Here is a 20,343-nt window from a genome sequence, read left to right as displayed (position 1 = left end):
CCGCATGCATGTATGTGCGTGTGACTGTGTGTGTATTGCGGAATGATGTGGGTGTAGTCACACCAACGTATGCAGCAGCACATGTGCTCACACGCTGGAGGCTGACGTATCAGTGCACAGGCTCAAAGATCAGAGCTGGAGTTCATCCACACAGAAAATCAAATGTTTATTTTGAGCGTGAAGTGAAACAGAGAATTAAAAAAAAAAAACAGTAGGAGGGTAAAGAGAGATGATCTGCTTAACGGCAAAAAGAGTGTATGGAATAAAAAAAAGTTGTGGTTTCATTTTAAGGCACCTTTTGAAACAAGCTGAGATAGAAAAGGGGATTCAGTTTCTATTGAATTTAATTTTCTGCCAAGAAATATCATTGAAATTGAGACACAATGAAATTGATATTTCTTAAAATGGTTCCTCTATATTTTCATGCAACATTTCACACAGTTTGGGACCATACCTAAAAGAGAACTTTATGTTGATTTCCATACAGTGTGCGTGTGCTTGTATCTAAAATTTTGTTAAATCAATTGCTTGCAGAATTTATTTTGATCTATATCAAGGCCTATTTTAAAATTTTATTTACTCATATATTTACGTTAAATTGACGAAAATAATACATAATAAATAGTTAAATAGTATCTAGTTTTATATTAATGTTTCATGATTTGGGGTCATCGCTTCACTTCACAACTCTTACTAGTTTGTACAGTTAGCGAAGAGCAACGACCAGAAACACGAGATAACAATTTAAACCCATGATGATTTTGCTGTGAGGCAACAACACTTCCCTGGTGAAAGGGTCTGCACATCCACAGATAGGAAGGTTTATGGAAAATGAATGTGGCCATTATTCTCTTTTTATATTTTGAATAGAGATAAAGTTGCTGGTTTTAATTTAATATTAAAGCAAGAATTGTTGATATTTTAAGATGCACTAAAATTAGACAGATTGAAACATGCAAATCTTTTTTTTTTTTTGTGGAAATGTTTTGTGTGTGTGTGTGTCTGTGTGTACGTACGTGTGTGTGTGTGTGTGTGTGTGTGTGTGTGTGTGTGTGTGTGTGTGTGTGTGTGTGTGTGTGTGTGTGTGTACATGTAGGGATGTTCTACAAGCAGAACAAAAATGTTATATAAATCAAAATCACTTGCTACTAATCAAATCCTAGAACCACTCATTGGGATGATAGGAAGTGATTTTAATTGTGTTTATATGTTTTAAATGTGTGTTTTCTAAAAAGAACAAAACAAAATTAAATTGAGACACATTCTGGATCTGTCAGCTCTGCTAAGCATCGCTCCAGGAAGCTCACTCTTTCTCAGCCGTATCTGGGACTGCCCAGCAGCAGCGGCAGTAAAGCAGCGTGAATGTGTAGCCAGAGGATCGAGCGCCAGGCCATCCTCCCAGAGGGGATGCGGCACTGGGACTAATACTAAAGTTTAACGATATGAGAAGTGTTCTCCTGGCCACCGTGGAGGGAATTCATCATGTTGGTGTAGCACTAGACATCTTTCAAGAGCCCTTAAAGGAGAATGGGGACATTTCTTCATGCTGTAGTAAAAACCCCTCCCTTGCCTCATTCTTCCTTTGAGCTTTCAGCTTCACTAAAAGAAACTCTTTTTTTTCAGATCATTGCATCTAAGGAGGGAGCACGACCTTGACGACTTCTGAGGATGAAGTAAGGTGTCAAGATGCGTTTGATGTGTGTGTAGCTGATTGAGAAGCAAAGTCACAAGCCACAAAGTCTGGGATATGTCCTGGTGCGCCCCAGGGATAGAAATACTGTTCACTCTCCACCTCAAAGTCACACTCTACACTGTCACTGGCTTCAGCTTAGTGCTGATAGATGTGTCTCTGTCCCCTCATAAATAAAAACACACTGGTTTCTCCTGCGAGAGACTGTAGATCATGGAGTAAATAGCTGAAGGTATCGTGCTCCGCAGTACGTCAAGCCTGGAGGATTTTCTCTGTCTCCTAGCCCTTCACAATTTGCAACCATGCCAGAGAACTCTGCAACCTGAAAATCAAATGAGGCAGATAAACTGCAACACAAGAGCAATCAAAATAAGTAACAGCATTGTTGACTCTGGGTCTTTAACTTAATTTTATGGCCTGGATCCCATGCAATAATGACAGCATGGAAAAACAGAACGTTTCCATCCTGGTATTTGCATTGTTTGAGTCACAGCCACCTGCCTGCAGATGTGCACCAGTAGATCACAGACAATAACAGTAAAGACAGAAGTGCACTGGTTTATGACTTCAGCACTTTCAGTTTGAAGTCTTCCAGCTCCAGTAAGTTTAAATTATGGTGGGAGACGTCCTTGAAATGTGAACATCTCATTTCATAGGGCTGTACGCAACCACACACACACAATCGAGCACAGGCATCACACCTATACACACATCTCATTTCACTGGGGGTCTCTAGGAGGCTGAATTCAGTGGAGCATGACTTAAGAATTATACATCTGGCAGCAGTAAACCTGCAAACTCACTCTCTCTCACACACACACACACGTGTGACTCTATGGATCACTAAGTTTTTGGTCATTGCTCTGGGAAAGAATAACTTGTTTTTGAAAACTATTGCTAGTGAAGCTATTGTGTTACTGCTCTGTGCAAAAGTGACACTGTGGTGTTACTCCAAAGTGAGCCGAAACAACTAGCTTTGAATTTTCAGGGAGAACAAATCGTAAAATTTAATATCTTATGCTTTGTTGTTGTTGTTATTATTATTATTATTATTATTATTATTATTATTATTATTATTAATAATTAATTCATTTTCCTACCCGCTTCATCCGCTTGCGCGGGTCACGGGGAGCCTATCCCAGCTGGCTTATTGTTGTTATTATTAGTATTATTATTATGATTATTATGATTACTGTTATTTTTTTTATTAATTCTTTTTATAAACTAAAATAAAAATAGTATTTATGGCGCGTGGATCAGAACATCCCATGCGGGATGAGGAAGCTCTGCATCCTTCATCCCAGCTGCGCCTCACTACCGTTTCATAATGAACACCTAGGGACACGCCCACCCACTGCTGTCCAGCTCTATCATTGGTTACATGTTTAAATATCTCTCCTGCTGTCTGACGATTGGCTAAAATGTCACACAGGCGATTTCATAAAGCAAATCTTTTTGAAGTTGTGTAAAGGGGATAAGTGGGGGGGAAACGCATGAGAACTGCTGCGTCCAGGTCGCAATTAGCCGTCATTTATCGTCGCTTGTTTACCACTGGAGGATTTTACGCGGAGCGTCTCTGCCTCTGTGAGTACCTGAGTTTGCCGCTCATGCCGCCTCCCTCCGGGTTCAGGGCGGCTGTCAGCGCTCCGCTGGGAGCCGCCGTAGGGGGAGCTGATAAAAAGTTCGCGTCCGCCGGGGTTTGAACGCAACTTTGTACTCGGAGCACATCTTGAGTCAGACGCTTGTTTTCAGTCAGGCTGCTCGGAATGACGTGAATTACCACGGATAGGTACCGCCGCGGATTAAGAGCAGCTTTACAGAAAGTAGACCCCCTCCCCATCTAAAAAATAAAATAAAATACTGGAATTATTATTGGAATAGTGCCGTGGTTATCTTTGTTCACACGACTGGATTTTTAAATATGTATTTTCTTTTAAATGATTTTATAGCTGTTTTACTCCAATTAATGCTGTGCACATTATTTGATGTCAGCGTTTAAATATAAAGAAGAATGGATGCTGTGGCAAAAATATCATATAGCATCACCACTAGTGATGGATTCAACACAGCACTCAACAAAACTGTGTTTATTGTGAAGTTTTGTTGATGACTCCTAAAACATTTTTGAACTGTACTGTTTATGTTGAGAGGAAGATTCGTTATTGTGATGACATGACAGATGGAGCGGAGCCTAACAGCTGGTTATCAATGAGCACGACTTAAATTTGTAAACACAGTGTGTGTTTGTGTGTGTGTGTGTGTGTGTGTGTGTGTGTCCTTCACAGCGTCTTATTGAAGTGCATATTGGAAAGTGAAGATGTTGCGCCTTGAACGCTCCGGAAAGCACATGCTGATGTTGCACACTGTGATAATGACCTCTCACTGCCAACATAAATAACCACATCGAAAACATTTCAGTGTTTCAGACAACATTTCAGCCTCTTTCATGCTCTTTGACTGTTTTACTACATATTACTTTATTTGAAGCTTCCTTACTGGATTTCTGATGAATGGCTGGTTGTTGGCCCTTAAGATGTTCTTAGAAAAACTTAAATGAGTGCCTTGGTTGCTGGAAAAAAGTAACATCGCAAATCTAGCTATGTTAGTCTTTATTGCAGTGAATTCAGGACAAAACAAAGGTATGTCCTTGACTGGATAATATAGCCCCTCACCATATCATCAGGGTGGAACCCAGTGGTTTCAGGCAGTCATTTGTCCTCCTGTACCCCTGATGTATCTCTTTAACTTAGTTTATTCAGAATATTTAATCTTTTCTCCGAGATTTATATTTACAGGTGATAAACTGAAATATGCTTTGTTGCTTGGTGCAGCACTAGGATAAGAAATATCTGTTTTATATGCTGGAATTTGCATGGTTATTAATATTCAGCTGCCTGCAGGTGAATTGGAGTTAGTTATTTCTGAAGTTTGATGTAACAAGAAGAGTGTCATGGACACTAAGAGTCATCGTTTTTAAGGGAGACCCAGACCAAGACAGGCAGCTGCATTAAGTAAGGCCAATGTAAAAACTTGAATTAAAAAAAAATCAAATTTACAGCTGTCATTTGAGAAGCGTGGTAATTTTAAGTATTGACACCCGCAGGACTGACTCTTAAATCAATTTTGGAAAAATATTTTTTTAAGTATGATTTCAAATTTAAAGTCATTCTGTGACATATTCCATGCTGAAGATGCATTCACATATCTGGGAGTGGACAGAGAACATAAAAAAGTCTGAGTATGTAAAGAGAACTGCTCTGAACTAAAGGAACATCCCGTTGGTAGAGAGAAAGTCAAGAAAGCCAGGACGGCCTTTTATCTCGTAGGAGACGTACAAAGTTTGCCCCTTCAAAAGTGGTTGTTTTGTACTGTAATTGTGTATTTTAGAAGAAGGCACCCTAAAATGATATGCCAAAAGAGTGTAACCTTTCCAAAACACTTTTTCTTTTTTACTTTTCAAGTTTCCTTATCCTCCTCTTTTTAATTTATAACTCACAGTCCTTATCTTCCAAGGAGAAAATGAGCAAGTCTATAAAGCTGCCTTGTGTATTCTGCAACTGCTGTGCTCATTTGTCATTACATCCTGTCCTAATGGCTTAGAAACTACTTCATCCTGAGCTCTGTGTGTTGTTAATTAACCCTTCTTGCTAACAGCCACAGTCTACATCGCTACCAGCCGGCGTTATCGCTGCACGTCCTGCCGGCAGACCTAGCATTAGCCCTGACCATATTTCTGCAGGTGTCAGCGGAGGTGCATCCTCTCCCTGACAATGTGCTTTTGAGAGTATTACTCAAACAGCAATGCAGTTTTATCTTAAATTGAATTGTTGAGGGGGATGTTAAAGAGCCATACATCACCCGGACACTCGCGGTATAAAAGGGGGGATCTGCAGTGGTATGGAGGCAGAGATGGGAACGGCTGGCTGGCATTACAGGCACAATGACTACTATGATGAAGGCTGAGTCATAAATCCACAGGCAGAGCAAATCAAGTTGTCAGCTTGTAAATACCATTCTGAGCGTGAGTGTGTGTGTGTGTGCGTGTGTGTGTGTGTGTGTGTCGGTGTGTGTGTGTTGTGTGTGTAAAGTTTTGCAGCGGTGTTGATGAGCAGCGTTTTATTTTAGCCTTAAGGAGGTGACCTTCTGCTTCACCCTCAGCCACGTGTCCCAACTCTTCTCAGCTTTTAGCATGAGAGACCACACCCCCCCCCCCACCACCACCACCAGCACCAGCCTGCACTTTACAGGTCGATTGAATCAATTCCCATATGTTCACTTTTATCTACTGACCACTTAAACGGTACTTACACATCACACACTCTTTTTATTAAAACAAAACAAAACAGAAGCTTCAGCAATTTATAGTTGGTCACTGTCTCTAAAGAAGCATCTGGGGTCTGTTATATGGGCTCATTCTGGCCCCCTAGGTGCTCGCTTGGCCTCTGGCTAATGCCCTGTTCCACGTATGGATTTTCTGTCCTGTATTTCCTCAGCCTGTCGGCCCGTGATGGGTTGTTCAGATCTAACCCTGCAGAATGCAGCTGATTGCGGTGGTATATCTTCATCTTTATGTCTTAGTATGGCAGAAAGCTCAGCCAATGATCTGCTGATGATGTTTGCCCCACAATGGATTTGGAGAATTAGCAACAAGCGTGTGTGTTGCAGTTTGCAAATGTTTGACTTATTGCTCTTATGTGATTGGTCATTTACCATTGACTAACTTGTGCTGCAGTGCAGCTCAAAGGTATTTGTGTGTTGGATTTTTTTGCTCTGCTACTCTATTGCAGCTCATTTGCTCTGCACATTGAACATTTCCTTATTCCTTGAGGAAACTTTTTCTGGAGCTGCAGCTAGAAAAGCAGCTTGATGACAAAATTCATCAAATTTAGTTGCAAACTGTATCGTTTCCCTAGGTGAAGATGTTGTGGCTGGTTTTACTCCTACCTGCCATCTCTTCAGCTCAGCGATCAGAGCCCATGTTTTCTGCTATAACCAAGACTGTCCTTCCGCCCGATTACGACAACAACCCCACCCAGCTCAACTACGGAGTGGCCGTCACTGACGTGGATGGAGATGGAGACCTGGAGATGTTTGTAGCCGGGTGAGAAAAATCGGAGGCAGTCTTTTTAAAACAGCCTTGTGTTTTCTCAAAGTTTCTTTTTCAATCAATTTTCTCTGTGAAACTTCTATCTGTAATGCCCCCCTGGTCTTTTCAATGTTGCTAGCAATATATTCTTCATTATACACAATTAGAGTGATTAATTAAGTATTGAGTACTTTCTAACTCTGAACTAGAAGCTAAAGTAGAAGTACTCTCTCATTTTCTAAGCTAAAGGTTGAAGACAAAGGCAAAAGAGTAAAAGATGAGATATAGCAAGGGTGCCCTGAGGCTCACTCAGCTGATGAAAATGGATGTGATTGGACAGAGCGCCTATAATGGGAACATTTTGGCAAGCCTGCCTATATCCAGTGAAGCAGCAATAAATTTCCCAGTGCTTAAAAGAATATAGATGGATCAAAATGACCCTGCTTAATAAATGCCATTTAGCCAAGACATGCTATTCAGCAGGTATCCAGGAAAGAAGGGCACCACAAAACCTTGCAATGAATGTCACAGACAGTGAGAAGAAAATTTACACACCCGGAGATTTTATACCCATGTTTGGACCAAGATGAGTTTTTGTTAAATTTTTGTTAAAAGTGCACATCATGTTAAAGCTTGTGAAGCTCATACGTACTCACTCATACATACATTGAATATTTGAGCAAAGTTTGATTTTGATGGTAAGCTATGGCTTCACCCTCAATTTAAACAGCACCTGAAGAAAAGTAGAATCAGTTGAGAATTCCAGGTTATAACTACTAATGTAATAATAAAAGACTGGAATCCATGTAAAACAAACAGTTTTGATATTAAACTCTCTGAAAAATAAGTTTTTCAAACAATGTAATTCTAGATTAACAAAATTTGCTTTTGTTTGCCAAAATACCGCTCCTGACAGTTTGTTGTGAATATGAGTACGTGGATGCACTGATGACTTCAGCCAGTTTACCAGAATATCCCAATGGTGACTGAAGAACGTACAGTATGTAAAGAGACTGATGTGTAAAATCATTCAGAAATTCAGAACTAAACATTCAGTTAATCACAAATTTACTTTTGCTGTTTTTCGTGAAACTGGATTTTACGTTTTTCTGTATTTGTATTCCATCAAAGGTAGAATACATGACTCTTCATGATTGAGGCTTGATGATTCCTGCTGACAATATGACGTAATGAAGACTTCACAGCTTTCCATTGGTGCTTGTTGACAGTTACAATGGGCCAAACCTGGTATTAAAGTACGACCATGAGAAAAGAAGGCTTGTTAACATCGCGGTCGACAACCGTAGTTCACCGTTCTATGCACTGAGAGATCGTCAAGGCAACGCCATTGGGGTGACAGCATGTGACATCGATGGAGACGGTCGGGAGGAGATTTATGTCCTTAACACCAATAATGCCTTCTCAGGTATATAGCACATTATTTTATACATGTACATACTTTCATTAAAGATATGTTGACAAATGTACATGTGCTCACACACTCACACAGGGGCTGTTCCTCTTTTCTGTACAGAGACAAAGTGCCACAATCGGTATGCAGATATTAAGCTTATCTCATCAGATAGCGGATAAGAAGTCTGCTACTATTAATCAGTTTGAGGGTTGCAGGGTGCACACTGCCAAATCAGCAACATCCCACCTTTATCTTTTTTTTTTGTAAAAATGATTGAGGTCACTTGAAGCTGGAACGAACTACTCTTCTGTTTCCAATCAACCGCCGTTCTTCCAGTGTTCAATCTAACCTCTTTTTTGTCTCCACACAAACTTTGACTGGCTGAACTCTGCATCTTTCTACATCAAGGTCGGGCGACATATTCGGACAAGCTGTTTAAGTTCCGTAATGGACGTTTTGAAGATCTGCTGAACGATGACATTAATGAGCACAGGGATGTAGCCAACCGTATGGCTGGGCGCTCAGTGGCCTGTGTGGACAGAAAGGTAACACACACACACACACACACACACACACACACACACACACACACACACACACACACAGAAAACTATATGCAGATCCACAGACACGCACAACCTCCCCGGAGTGTCTTCTGTGTGCATGCATGGATGCTTCTGTTTGTTTACCAGTGATAACTCATGCCCTGCCTACGCCGCCCTTCTCAGCATGTGCTATGACAGTTCATTTGGGCGAATGGTGTGCCATTTTCTCTATTCTGTCCATCGCACCATTGTAATTACGGCAGCCGGAGCTCGTTTGTTTCATAGGACGTCGTAGGATGGAGGAGCAATGACTGCACACAGCTACTTCTGCCTGTAGCCCTTTCTTTCTTTGTCTCAGCTCCTTTTTTCTTTTGCTTCTTTGCACATCCTTTTTTGTTCTCTCTTTCATTTCTCTTTGACTCACACACTTGCATTCGTTCTTTGTCCCTTATCTCGCACACATGCATGCAGTTCTCACTGATCAGGAGACAGGTGGAAAAAGAAATCGTTGGAATAGAACAGCAGGGATTACAATAGATTTTCAAACCACAGTCCCATCCCACTGAACACTGATAGGTTGTGCAGTTGCCAAAATGATTGGAAAGATATGTGCTTTTAATGGTATAATGCTTTTAGAGGAAGCCAAAAACCATGATGTGTGTTCTTCTATTATAGTTTCAGTATTTTCCTATTGCTGAGCAAATTTTATTTAAAAAGAATAAGAGCAGTGGAAGACGGTTAGACAGGTAAAATCCAGAGTATGTCATAAAAATCAGGCACGTTTCTAACACGTCTGGTCCTTTTTTTCCTCATAAATAAAATGTTATCATTCAGAAAAAACAAGGATAATTTGTCATCCAACTATTTCATCCTTCCCAGTTTCCTTGAAAGTGACACTCTGTCATTAGTCTTATATAAACTGATGAAGGTCACATGCTGAGAGGTCTCACATTGAGCTGATGGATCAGTTCCCTTTGCACATTCAGCCAACTTGGAACTTCTGGAAATAATTGATGAAATCCTGAAACAAACTCCCTTACTTTGAATGCATAATCAAATGAGAGGTATGAGCTTTAGTGATCTCTGTATAAAATGGTGAAAAAAACGTATGCAGTCACACATTCATGCACCAACATGTAGTTTGCAGGCATGCATGTCACACTATTCACAATGCCAATTCTGGTGACAGAAATTAGCCTTGGGTAAAGAATTATTGAAAAATCGTTGACTTTTAAGTTCATTAAGTAGCTGCCAGTGGCCTTCAGGGCTTTCACTGTAGTTGATTCTTATTTGTGTGTGTGTGTGTTAGTGTGTGGGTGCGTGCGTGCGTACGTGCGAGAGAGAGAGAGAGAGAGAGGGAGAGAGAGAGAGATTATGCATGTAATCCACCCCTCTCACCTAGTCGGTCATAAAGTTATGCTTTATGATATTTACGTGTATTAGTATAATTTACATTACATGTCATACAATAAAGGTAACCCAAATGGCGAAGTATGTATACTGTATGTGCATGTGTTTGTATTGATTGAAATACGTTAGGCCTGGTGGGAAAGCTCATTGGAATCAAGTGTGTAGTCTATTAGCATGGTTCCATCTGTGAGTTTGTGTCTGCAGGGACGCTGACTGATAATGGAGTGTGAAATTAATCTCCAAAGGGTGGCAGAGCAAGGAGTAGAGAGAGAGGCAGAGGAAAGGCAGTAAGGGTAGGAAACAGGGAGATAAAGAAAATGGGAAAAGAAGTTGTTGGGGAGAGGATGAAAAACAAACAAACACAACGATATCAAAATAATTAATAACTAATTAAGTAATTTAAGAGTCCAGAGAATAATGATCAGTTTATAACCTATGAAGTCACTGTTGTTATTTGGGATTGCAGCTTTACTCAACTTTTAAAACTTTCAGGTATTTATTAACCCCAATTGCATTCCAGCTGTTCTGGTGGCAGCAGGTTGCTGTCTTTAGTTTAAACACCTTATAAACACAAAAAACTTCTCAGCTGTAACAGCTTCCAGAGAGAAACATCTAGCAGTTATTTAGCCAACAATGCCCTGAGAAGTAGGAGGAGGCCCTGCAATGAGCTGGTGTCTCATCTGGGGTGTACCCTGCCTCTCACCCATAGCCAGCTGGAATTGGCTCCAGCAGAACCTCTGAGCCATAACCCGTAAGCAGCTGAAGAGAAGACGATTGTGGTCATTTCGTCTTCAAGATAAATGAATGAAGTATGTGGATACCAAAAGCAGAACTAAAAAACAATTGGGAATGACGATTTTGATATGTAATAAAATAATTCTAAGAATTTGTCGTAATTGCCCTGATATGAGCAAGTGACTGTCCACAACTTTGTGTTTCTTGTTAACAAAATGAACTGGCTGTTTATCATCTTTCACCTGGCAGCTCTAAATATAAATTGCATTTTGTCTTTACTTCCCAGGGTACAGGCCGCTATGCTATCTATATAGCTAACTATGCCAGCGGCAATGTGGGTCCTCATGCTCTCATAGAAATGGATGAGGTGGCGAGTGACCTTTCTCAGGGTGTCATTGCCCTCTCAAACGTGGCAGAGCAGGCTGGGGTCAACAAGTTCACAGGTAGGTTTGGTGAAATTACTCTGTGTGTGTGTGTGTGTGTGTGTGTGTGTGTGTGTGTGTGTGTGTGTGTGTGTGTGTGTGTGTGTGTGTGTGTGTGTGTGTGCGTGTGTGTGTGTGTTCCTGTAGAATCATCATACATCACCATTTTTTCAGTCAGAGATATACTGTGTACAGCGCCTTCTTCAGTCTTGCACAGATGAAGCTTCTTGGTTGAACAGCAACACATCTTCATGCTTTTCTTATAAGTCCTAAGAACTACCAAAATGTTTAAAAGCCACAATCACCTTTTTAAATTTATTTTGTTTATTTTTTTTGGACATTACCTTCATTACATTTGCACCATCAACAAGCCAAATGGTTTCTACCCGTCAGCCGTTTTTTTCCCCGGATGTTGTTATTGTTACAAATGTGATGAAGGTGTGAAGTCTGTTGTAATAACATGTCCAAAAAAAAAGAAGCCTAAATTAAAAAACAAAACAAAAAACATCATCCAGAAAAAAGGGACGACGCAGAAGCCATTTGGCTTGTGTAATTCCCGTCCCCTGAGATGGGAACTACACATCCACCTTAACCTGGTAAACTAGCAAAATGCAGTGTGTGTGAAAACTAAGATCACACAGCCCCACATTTTGTACTATTTTGTACTGAGGAAACAGACAGATTGACAGATTGAGGAAATAGTGGAAGACTTTGACCAAATGCCCAAGTGCATGAAGAAAAGATGATAGATTTGAACACACCTAGAGGTATTGTATGGAGTTACGTCATTCTCTGTTTATGATGCTATTATTCTACCTTATCTTTACATGAAAAATGGTTCTGTGTCTCTGATTGTTCATAATGTCATATATTCAAATGAAAAAAGTACATACATTTATTGTGTTTTGATCTATTCCTTTTTTCCATAATAACAATTTGAAGTGGAATGAGCTTAGACTACAGCCGCTACCTAATGCCAGCACTGAGATTGATTATATCACATCAAGAATAGCAGTGAAATTCATGAGTGCACCTCACCTGACTTCCTTTGCTTGCGTCAACTCTTCCCTCAACCCTGTGATATATGTCTCCTTTGGTGAAGACGTGAAGGTAATAAATGCCACAATGAACAATCTCGCCATGATCTGCTTCTTTAATAATAGAGGTTGTCATGAGGAAAAAAAATGCTGCCTCTGTGATACTTTATTGTAACCATTGAAAAGTCCTTGACGCTCATGTCCGAGTAAGTTTTGGAAATGGGAGACTACTTTATTTCTCAGTGTAACCAAATCCATCTTCATCATCTGTGGATCTTATTGTATGCAGGGTGTCGTCTAAGTCACCGGAGGGGCCAGAGTGGGCCGGCCCAGAATCACCGTGAATGATGTATTGTAGATGGCATTGTCATCAAAGTGCCGTTAATCAGAACAGAGGGACAGTCAGTGAAGTTGTATATCTAATGGTTACATATCTCTGGAGAGACATTAGTGGTTTATGGCCATAGGGGGCGAGTGATATTTGTCTGAGCTGATGGAGTAGGCCAGTAAATCATGATCCAGTCCTGAATCGCAGCGCAGACTCTGCATACTGGAAGGGCAATCAAAGCCCTCTCAACTCCATAATTAGACTCCGCTGGTCTCAGATGGGACACTTAAGCGAGTCACTTCACTTCAGAGAATGTCATTGGAAAATCTGGGGTTGATATTGAGAATCTTTCATGAGGACAAAGTAGTCAGTGATTTTCAGCATGCATTTCTCTGTTTGGTTGTGCTTCTTTCTAAATATGTTTATGCGTGTGTAAACCATCAGAGTCAGTGTCTGTGTCAGCATAAAGACTTGCTCTGCTTCAAGGAAATGTACTGGAACGACGGTAATGATCTGCTGTTCACTTACTGTACGTGATGCAGCTGATCTCTTTCCTTCTGGTCTTTCTTTTGCTGAACCTTTTCTGCTTCCTTTCTAAAATTCTGTGTTCGCCCTCTTTAGTACTTCATCCTCACTTTTGACTGTGACCATCTCTTTCCATTTGTGCAGGAGGCCGAGGTGTCGTGGTTGGGCCCATTGTCAGTCAAAGCTTCTCAGATGTGTTTTGCGACAACGAATACGGACCGAACTTCCTGTTTAGGAATAATGGAGATGGAACTTTTACTGATGTGGCACAGCAGGCAGGTGAGAGACTCACTTTCACACATCATAGCCTTAAAATCACTTCATATGAACTATATTGTTTATAGAGTTAGTTACTGTGTTCCTGTAGGCTTGGAGGACCCCATGCAGCATGGCAGGGGGGTCGCACTTGCAGACTTCAATCGTGATGGGAAGACAGACATTGTCTATGGGAACTGGAATGGACCACATCGTCTGTACATGCAGCTGAATAACCGCAAGCAGAAGTTCAAGGTGGGTCAAAATGTGTTAACAATGCTTAATGGACACAAATACCAGTTTAGATTCTTTTTTTTAGAAACATCAGGGCTAAGGTCTCTGTATCGGCAGCATACTCAAACATTATATATATATATATATATATATATATATATATATGCTGTATGTCTCTGCATCACATTTTGCCATTGCAAGGGCATCTTCTAGGGCAGACCATCACATTTTCTCCATCTTTAGGGCATCCATTAGTGCACTCGACTGCTTCTTGTCCAATTGAAGGGCACCCTAGAAAGCCCTTTACCATGTTTTCTCCATCACTCTAAACTTTTGAGTCTGAAGAGTTGGCACAAAACATGGTGAAACAACGTTTTGCCATCATGCAGTGCAGACTTGGAATAACCTCTCCCCTCCTTGATGTTAGACTGGCCCCACCTCTGACCACATTTAAATCAGAACTTAAACTCTTTCTTTTGTATGCTGCCTACTCTCCCCATACCGATGAGAAACCTTTTTTTTAAACTGAATTGTTTGATCTTTGTAGCTTTTCTCTGCATGTTTGTCATTTTAATGGTAATTTTGTTTAAATCTTAGTGTGGCGTGCTTTATTAGATTTTATTGCTGTAGTATGTGAAGCTGTTTGAACTACCCTGTGTAAGAAATAGACTACACAAATAAAGTTGACTTGCACACTTCATCATGTTTTGTCCACTGGAGGGGCAGTCTGCAGGGCACCTATTTGCATTTTTTCAAACAAAGAGTACCAGGGGGCAATCAGATTCCACCACAACTTCAGATGCCATTAGTCAACTTGACAAGCAGTTTATTTGAAGCATTCAAAGAACCCTGATATACAGTATTTATTAAAGAGACAGTTGACCTAAACTGCTCTCTATCTTCAGTATCTGTCTGGCTGTCTGTCTGTCTGTCTGTCTATCTATCACCCACCTCCTCTCCTTCTGTAATCAGTTTCTAATGAGCAGGAAGCACAGAGCCAATCTCACCCATGAATGCTGTGAATCACAGGTCTCTATGCTAACAAGTCTAGTTGATTAGGGTTGTCTGTCTAGTTGATTATCCCATACCCAGGTAAATGCAGAAGTTTGTGGCAGGAGGGGCATCCAGTGAATCTAAAGAATTCCATACAGGATCGGATCTGGCCCGGGTTACCACCACCAGCCCCTTTAACCCACTAGGCATTGATGGACTTTAAGCTACTGTGGGTCAAAGATGAAGGACAAGTGGATAGCGGTTCCTCAGACAGGAAGAGAGAAGGAATGGAAGGTCCTAGTACTCAGCTCTTAGCCCCTTCCTGTATGCAGTGGTGATGGGTAGGCTGACAGATGTAGGTAGACTGGAATCCCCATGGACCATGATGTTTGCAAATGAAATTGTGATTTGCAGTGAAAGCAGTGAAGCGGGTGGAGGATTATTTAGAAAGGTGGTGGCATTCTTTGTAGAGGAGAAGAATGACGATTAGCTGAAATAAAAAGAATAATTGTGCATAATTGAGAGGAGTGGAGAAGGAAGAGTGAGGCTACAGGGAGATGAAACAACGAAGGTGGAGGATTAGAGACAGTGCCGCTGAAAGAGACCAGGTTGGATAGGATCAGAAATAAGTAAATTAAAGGAACAGCCAAGGTGAGATGTTTGGGAGACAAAGTCGGAGAGAGCAGACTTTGATCGTTTGGACTCATCCAGTGGAGAAATGGTAAGTATATTGATAAAAGCGTGTTAAAAATGAGATGTAGTGAGACTGGAAAAGAATGACACGTTGTGGTGACCCATAATGGGACAAGCCAAAAGGAAAACAAGAAGGTGGTGACCTACTGAAAGACTGAAATTTGGGATTGAGAACATTACAATTTATAGGAAATGGCCTAGAAACAAAGTATTTACAACATTCCAAAAATTAACTGAATGTGATGTAACATTGGTGTTGGTGTTGCATCAAACATGTTTGTGTTATGCTAACGCTTCCGGTTATATAATACCAGTAGAGGCAGTATTCTGATGGCTCCTCATAGTTTTGCTGGTTGATAGAAGGGTGAGAGTTTGTTTCAAAAGATCTTAATACTTAGTCTATTCACAAGAATATTAACCATGAAATAAAAATAATAAATTTGCAAAATGTAAATAAAGGTCATGTTCTGAGTCCTATTTTCTATTCCAAACATAAAAATACAGCCATAATCCTAAATTTGAGTTTCACTTAAGTGAGATGAGTTTAACTGTCTGGTTAATTTATCATTAAACTCATCTCATTCACTCAAGAAATTAGTGACATAACATTCACCAACTCATTTTGGTTTGTTTTACAAAATCACCATTAGTTTAGAATTTTAAAAAAATAATCAATTCTTAGAGTAGCTCAAAGCACCGTTTTCATGATGCGAACTTCCCCTTTATCCAAGGTTGTGCTTTAAGGGGACTCAGTCAGTTGAAGGGTCGTTGCAGCCGAGAAAACTAAAAAAAGTTTTTTAGTTAAAAGTTTTTAATGGTAGCTATAGCTACAGCCAAGCTATAACAAAGAGTCCAGCTTACAGTGGTTGGTGGTTACTCATTTTTGGAGCTGCCTTCAAACTCAGACACATTTTGTACGAGTACCACCTGTGAAGATGGATGGGCACCGATTCACTGATTCAGCGACTATAAAAGAGCTCTGTAAATTGGCCAGCAGTTGCAGTGAACACATATATTTTTATTGCAGTTTGAAACCGGAGGAAAAAAATGCCCTCACCTTCATTTAAATCTGCATGTTGTTTTGTCTATCTGTCGGCACCAGCCGGTGAATCTTATATAAACAAATAACTGTCCAGTGGATGTCTTAACACACACACACAAACACTTAAACTTCTCAATACACACATGAGCACACAGAAGACAAATTGAATTACATAGCAAACATTTTTTTTGTATTTTTCATAAACCACAATCACACAACTCATTTAAGACCTCTCTTTACTCCACACAAGCTGACAGTCCTACCAGCCGCATTGACCTTTGGCATGCATAATGAAGTTGTTGTATCACTCCAGTAAACCGCTAATTAAATTGGGCTGAAACAGCAGCTCGCCTGGGTACAGCAAAGTGCCGATTAGGCCTGTTTGTGCTTTAATTAAAATATATTGCTTGTGTATTCTTAACAATAGGCTTAACAAGCACACACACACACACACACACACACACACACACACACACACACACACACACACACACACACACACACACACACACACACACACACATACACAAACACAGCATGTATGTCTTATGTTTATTTAAAGAGAATGAAAGTGTCCCATATTAAAATTCTTGTATTTATGTTGTATGATTTTTGTCTTAAACCTGGGTACGAAGTTATTCTAGTGAAACAAGTGAAAATAGATACAGTACATTTCTAATATTACATTTCCAATATTTCTAATATTATATATATATAATATATTATATATATATATATATATATATATATATACACACACACACACATATACACACATACAGTATATACATATATATATATGTATACATATACATGTATATATATCAGGGCTTGAAATTAACTTTTTTTCGCCTAGTCGCACTGGTGCTCCCAAATTTAATAGTCGCACTGATAAAAATTTGGGCGCATATGCGACCAAAATGGGCACAATTTCGAGCCCTGTATATATATAATATATATGTGTGTGTGTGTGTGTATACAGTACATATATACAGTACATATATACATATATATATATGTATAAGTAATGACTTTTTTGCTATTCTAGTAATTTTCGGTTTTAGTTATTCAGTGGTTGTTGGTTACATTCGGAGGCTGCTTTTATAATTCTATATGTTTTATATATTTTAATGGAGTTTTTTTTTTACACTTTGAGTATTTACTTATAGCATCGGGGGGGGCACGGTGGTGCAGTGGTTAGCGCTGCTGCCTCACAACTCGGCGGACCCGGGTTCGAGTCTCGCTCTGTGCGGAGTTCACCATGTCTGCGTGGGTTCTTTCCGGGTTCTCCGGTGTGCGTGCAGGTTTGTCTGTGTATGTGTGGTGCCTCGGTGTGCTGGCGTCAATCCCGGAGTGTCCCCTGCCTCACACCCCCAGTTGGCTGGGATATTCTCCAGCACCCTGCAACCCGCAATATCGGAAGAAGTGGGTTCAGAAAATGAATGAATGAACAAATAATACATAATAAGTTGTAAAATACTTTTCATTTTTTAATTGTTAAAATTCTAAAATTCCAGATCACTTTTTATCTGATTCATGTTTCACATATCAGTTTTTTAAAGTCCTTTTCATCGTTCCTCTCACATCTATTCATCCAACAATTCAGTAAATCTAAACCCGTCGCTCTCCCAAGTTTAACCTCAGCTGGTCATCCCTTGTCCTTCACCTGGGAGGCATAAGGTCAATGTTGGCCCTCCCCCATCAGCTTTATGAGCCTTATAATTAAAACAGGGAGTAAATACTGGAGGGAGTGAAGGACTGCACTTTCACTGTCAGTGATGTGAGGTGCTATCTGCTACTGTCTCCTGCAAAAAAACACCTCTGATGGCAGAAGGGCCGATGTTAAAAATCAGAGATTCTCTTTCATCCATATATAAAACTCTTCATCGGGTTACCTCAAAGTGAGATGAAATGAGACATGTCTCATACAAGGACTGGATTATCGATGTCGTGAAGACTGACCTCGTGACCTTCGTGTTATGGGGCTGTCAGCTTCTGCAGCAATCAAACTCAATCTTGACTGACTGCTGCATGGAGGTGACCAACAGATCAGATGAATGACACCGTGTGTAATAGCCTCATCTTTTAATTACAAACAAAGCAAATATTGTGTGTCTTCAGGTTCTGCTTTTGCTTTCAGGACATAGCGTCCCAGAAGTTTTCCATGCCGTCACCCGTTCGCACTGTCATCACTGCAGACTTCGACAATGACAATGAGTTGGAGGTCTTCTTCAATAACATCGCCTACAGGGGTCCCTCTGCCAACAGGCTATTCAGGTAGTCACACACATAGAACGTGAGATTGTGCGTGTGTATACATCGTTAGTTTAATGAACTACCCTGTTCTTGATTTAATATTCTAGCACTCACATGGAAGGCAAAAAGAATTTAAAATTCCCAGCCAAGGATATTTATCTAGTCTGGCATTCAGCCTCCTTCTCCACACATGAATGACGGTTTCATTAAGACAGTGTTGGCTCTCTTTTTGGCTCATGATTTTGCTTCCTCCCCAGATAATATTAATGAAGTCTGCTTCCAAAAGGCAATTCATGATATATATCAATTGTTGAGGGTTCATATTAGAATAAACCCACCCTGTCTGTGTAAGCATCTGATCTGGCATATTTTTCTGGACAGGATGCAGAAGTCATGATGAATGTTGCCATGAGCTGGTAGGTCCGTTCATGCTAGATATCCATAATCAGTGGAAGTCTCGGATATTTACTGGATCAGAATGTTCTTGCACAGGTCACTGAAGGATAAGTTTTGTTTCTGGACACAGTGAAGGCCTGGTGTAGGATCACTGCCCCCTGCAATTATCTAGTTTAAAGGTGAATCAGCTCATTTTTCTCTGAGGCACAAAAAACCCCCCAAAACATAGCCAAGCTCAAACTATTGTGCCCGAGCTAATCAATTCTAAACAACTAATTAGTGTTTAGCTGAGCTTAGGGATTTAGCAGCCACAATCAGCATATTTGTTCACTGCAAAATTATATTAGAACTGAAAGAAACTCTTTGGCAATAAATATTCATGGCACATGAAATATCCTCTTGGACCCTGAAAAATCTAGTGTTTTCTGTGTTTTCAGAAAAATTACAATTAAAAGTATATGAAACAATAAAAATTATAAAATAAATGGCCAAGAAATATATGAAAACAAGTAAATACTTAAGTTTGGACATCGCGTTTCAATCGTAGCTGTTCATTTCATTTTATTTTGGCCATTACGGTAATACATGTTCACTGGGATGTATGTAGCCTGCTAGGTAAGAATGTGCTATACGGTATTCAAAATTATTATAAAATAAAAACACTTCACAAAATGACACACTATTCATTGGAAATTTGTAAATGATGCTTTAAAAGTTAACCAATGTGTTAATCATAGATGTGGAATTTTTAAAAAGATTTTTTATATTCTTTAACCGATGTGAGACAAAGTCCCTGAAATTAAATGCAGTAGAGCATGAAGTAAAATTTTTATCTGTGACAATAAGTGACATAAACATAACATAAAAAAGAAATACTCACATACAGTATGTCAAAGTTACAGCATTGGACTTTGTGAGTTACCATTCAACACAACTTCTGTATTTATAGTTGTCATGATATCAGTATCTTAAAAATTTTATTGGTTATTGGTGTGATATTGGTGTGATAGGGTAAGCCGGAGAGAGCATGGAGACCCCCAGATAGAAGAGCTGAATGTGGGTGAGGCGTCAGAGCCTGAAGGACGAGGAACCGGTGAGTCGAGTGTTAAGTATCTGCTTTCCTAACATTCGACCACTAGGTGGCACTAAAGCTCCACTCAGAATCTGAGTCTTCATGCGCTTTATAAAAGAAGATAGACTTAATCTACACAACTACTTCTTTGACTATTGAAATTTCTTTTTCTGATGAGGATGACAAATATTATGCAGGAGTGTCTCCTGC

At 40.0% G+C, this 20,343-nt stretch overlaps 1 protein-coding gene across 1 annotated transcript in view; it reads left to right on the top strand.

Moving 5' to 3' along the window:
- The first annotated feature begins 3,162 nt into the window (after positions 1-3,162).
- The window catches only part of crtac1b (cartilage acidic protein 1b), a 32,263-nt gene continuing 15,082 nt past the window's right edge, over positions 3,163-20,343 (top strand). The window contains exons 1-9 of the mRNA XM_068328316.1: positions 3,163-3,274; positions 6,604-6,791; positions 8,006-8,202; positions 8,599-8,735; positions 11,167-11,323; positions 13,337-13,471; positions 13,560-13,702; positions 18,550-18,686; positions 20,072-20,154. Of these exons, the coding sequence (XP_068184417.1) occupies positions 6,610-6,791; positions 8,006-8,202; positions 8,599-8,735; positions 11,167-11,323; positions 13,337-13,471; positions 13,560-13,702; positions 18,550-18,686; positions 20,072-20,154 (1,171 nt within the window). The 5' untranslated portion in view covers positions 3,163-3,274; positions 6,604-6,609. The remainder of the gene's footprint in view (positions 3,275-6,603; positions 6,792-8,005; positions 8,203-8,598; positions 8,736-11,166; positions 11,324-13,336; positions 13,472-13,559; positions 13,703-18,549; positions 18,687-20,071; positions 20,155-20,343) is intronic.

The sequence above is a fragment of the Antennarius striatus genome, chromosome 11, assembly GCF_040054535.1.
Source record: "Antennarius striatus isolate MH-2024 chromosome 11, ASM4005453v1, whole genome shotgun sequence".
In the NCBI taxonomy this organism is placed as follows: Eukaryota; Metazoa; Chordata; class Actinopteri; order Lophiiformes; family Antennariidae; genus Antennarius; species Antennarius striatus.
Note: the sequence above shows the minus strand (reverse complement) of the source record. Positions and strands in the feature narration are given on the sequence as shown.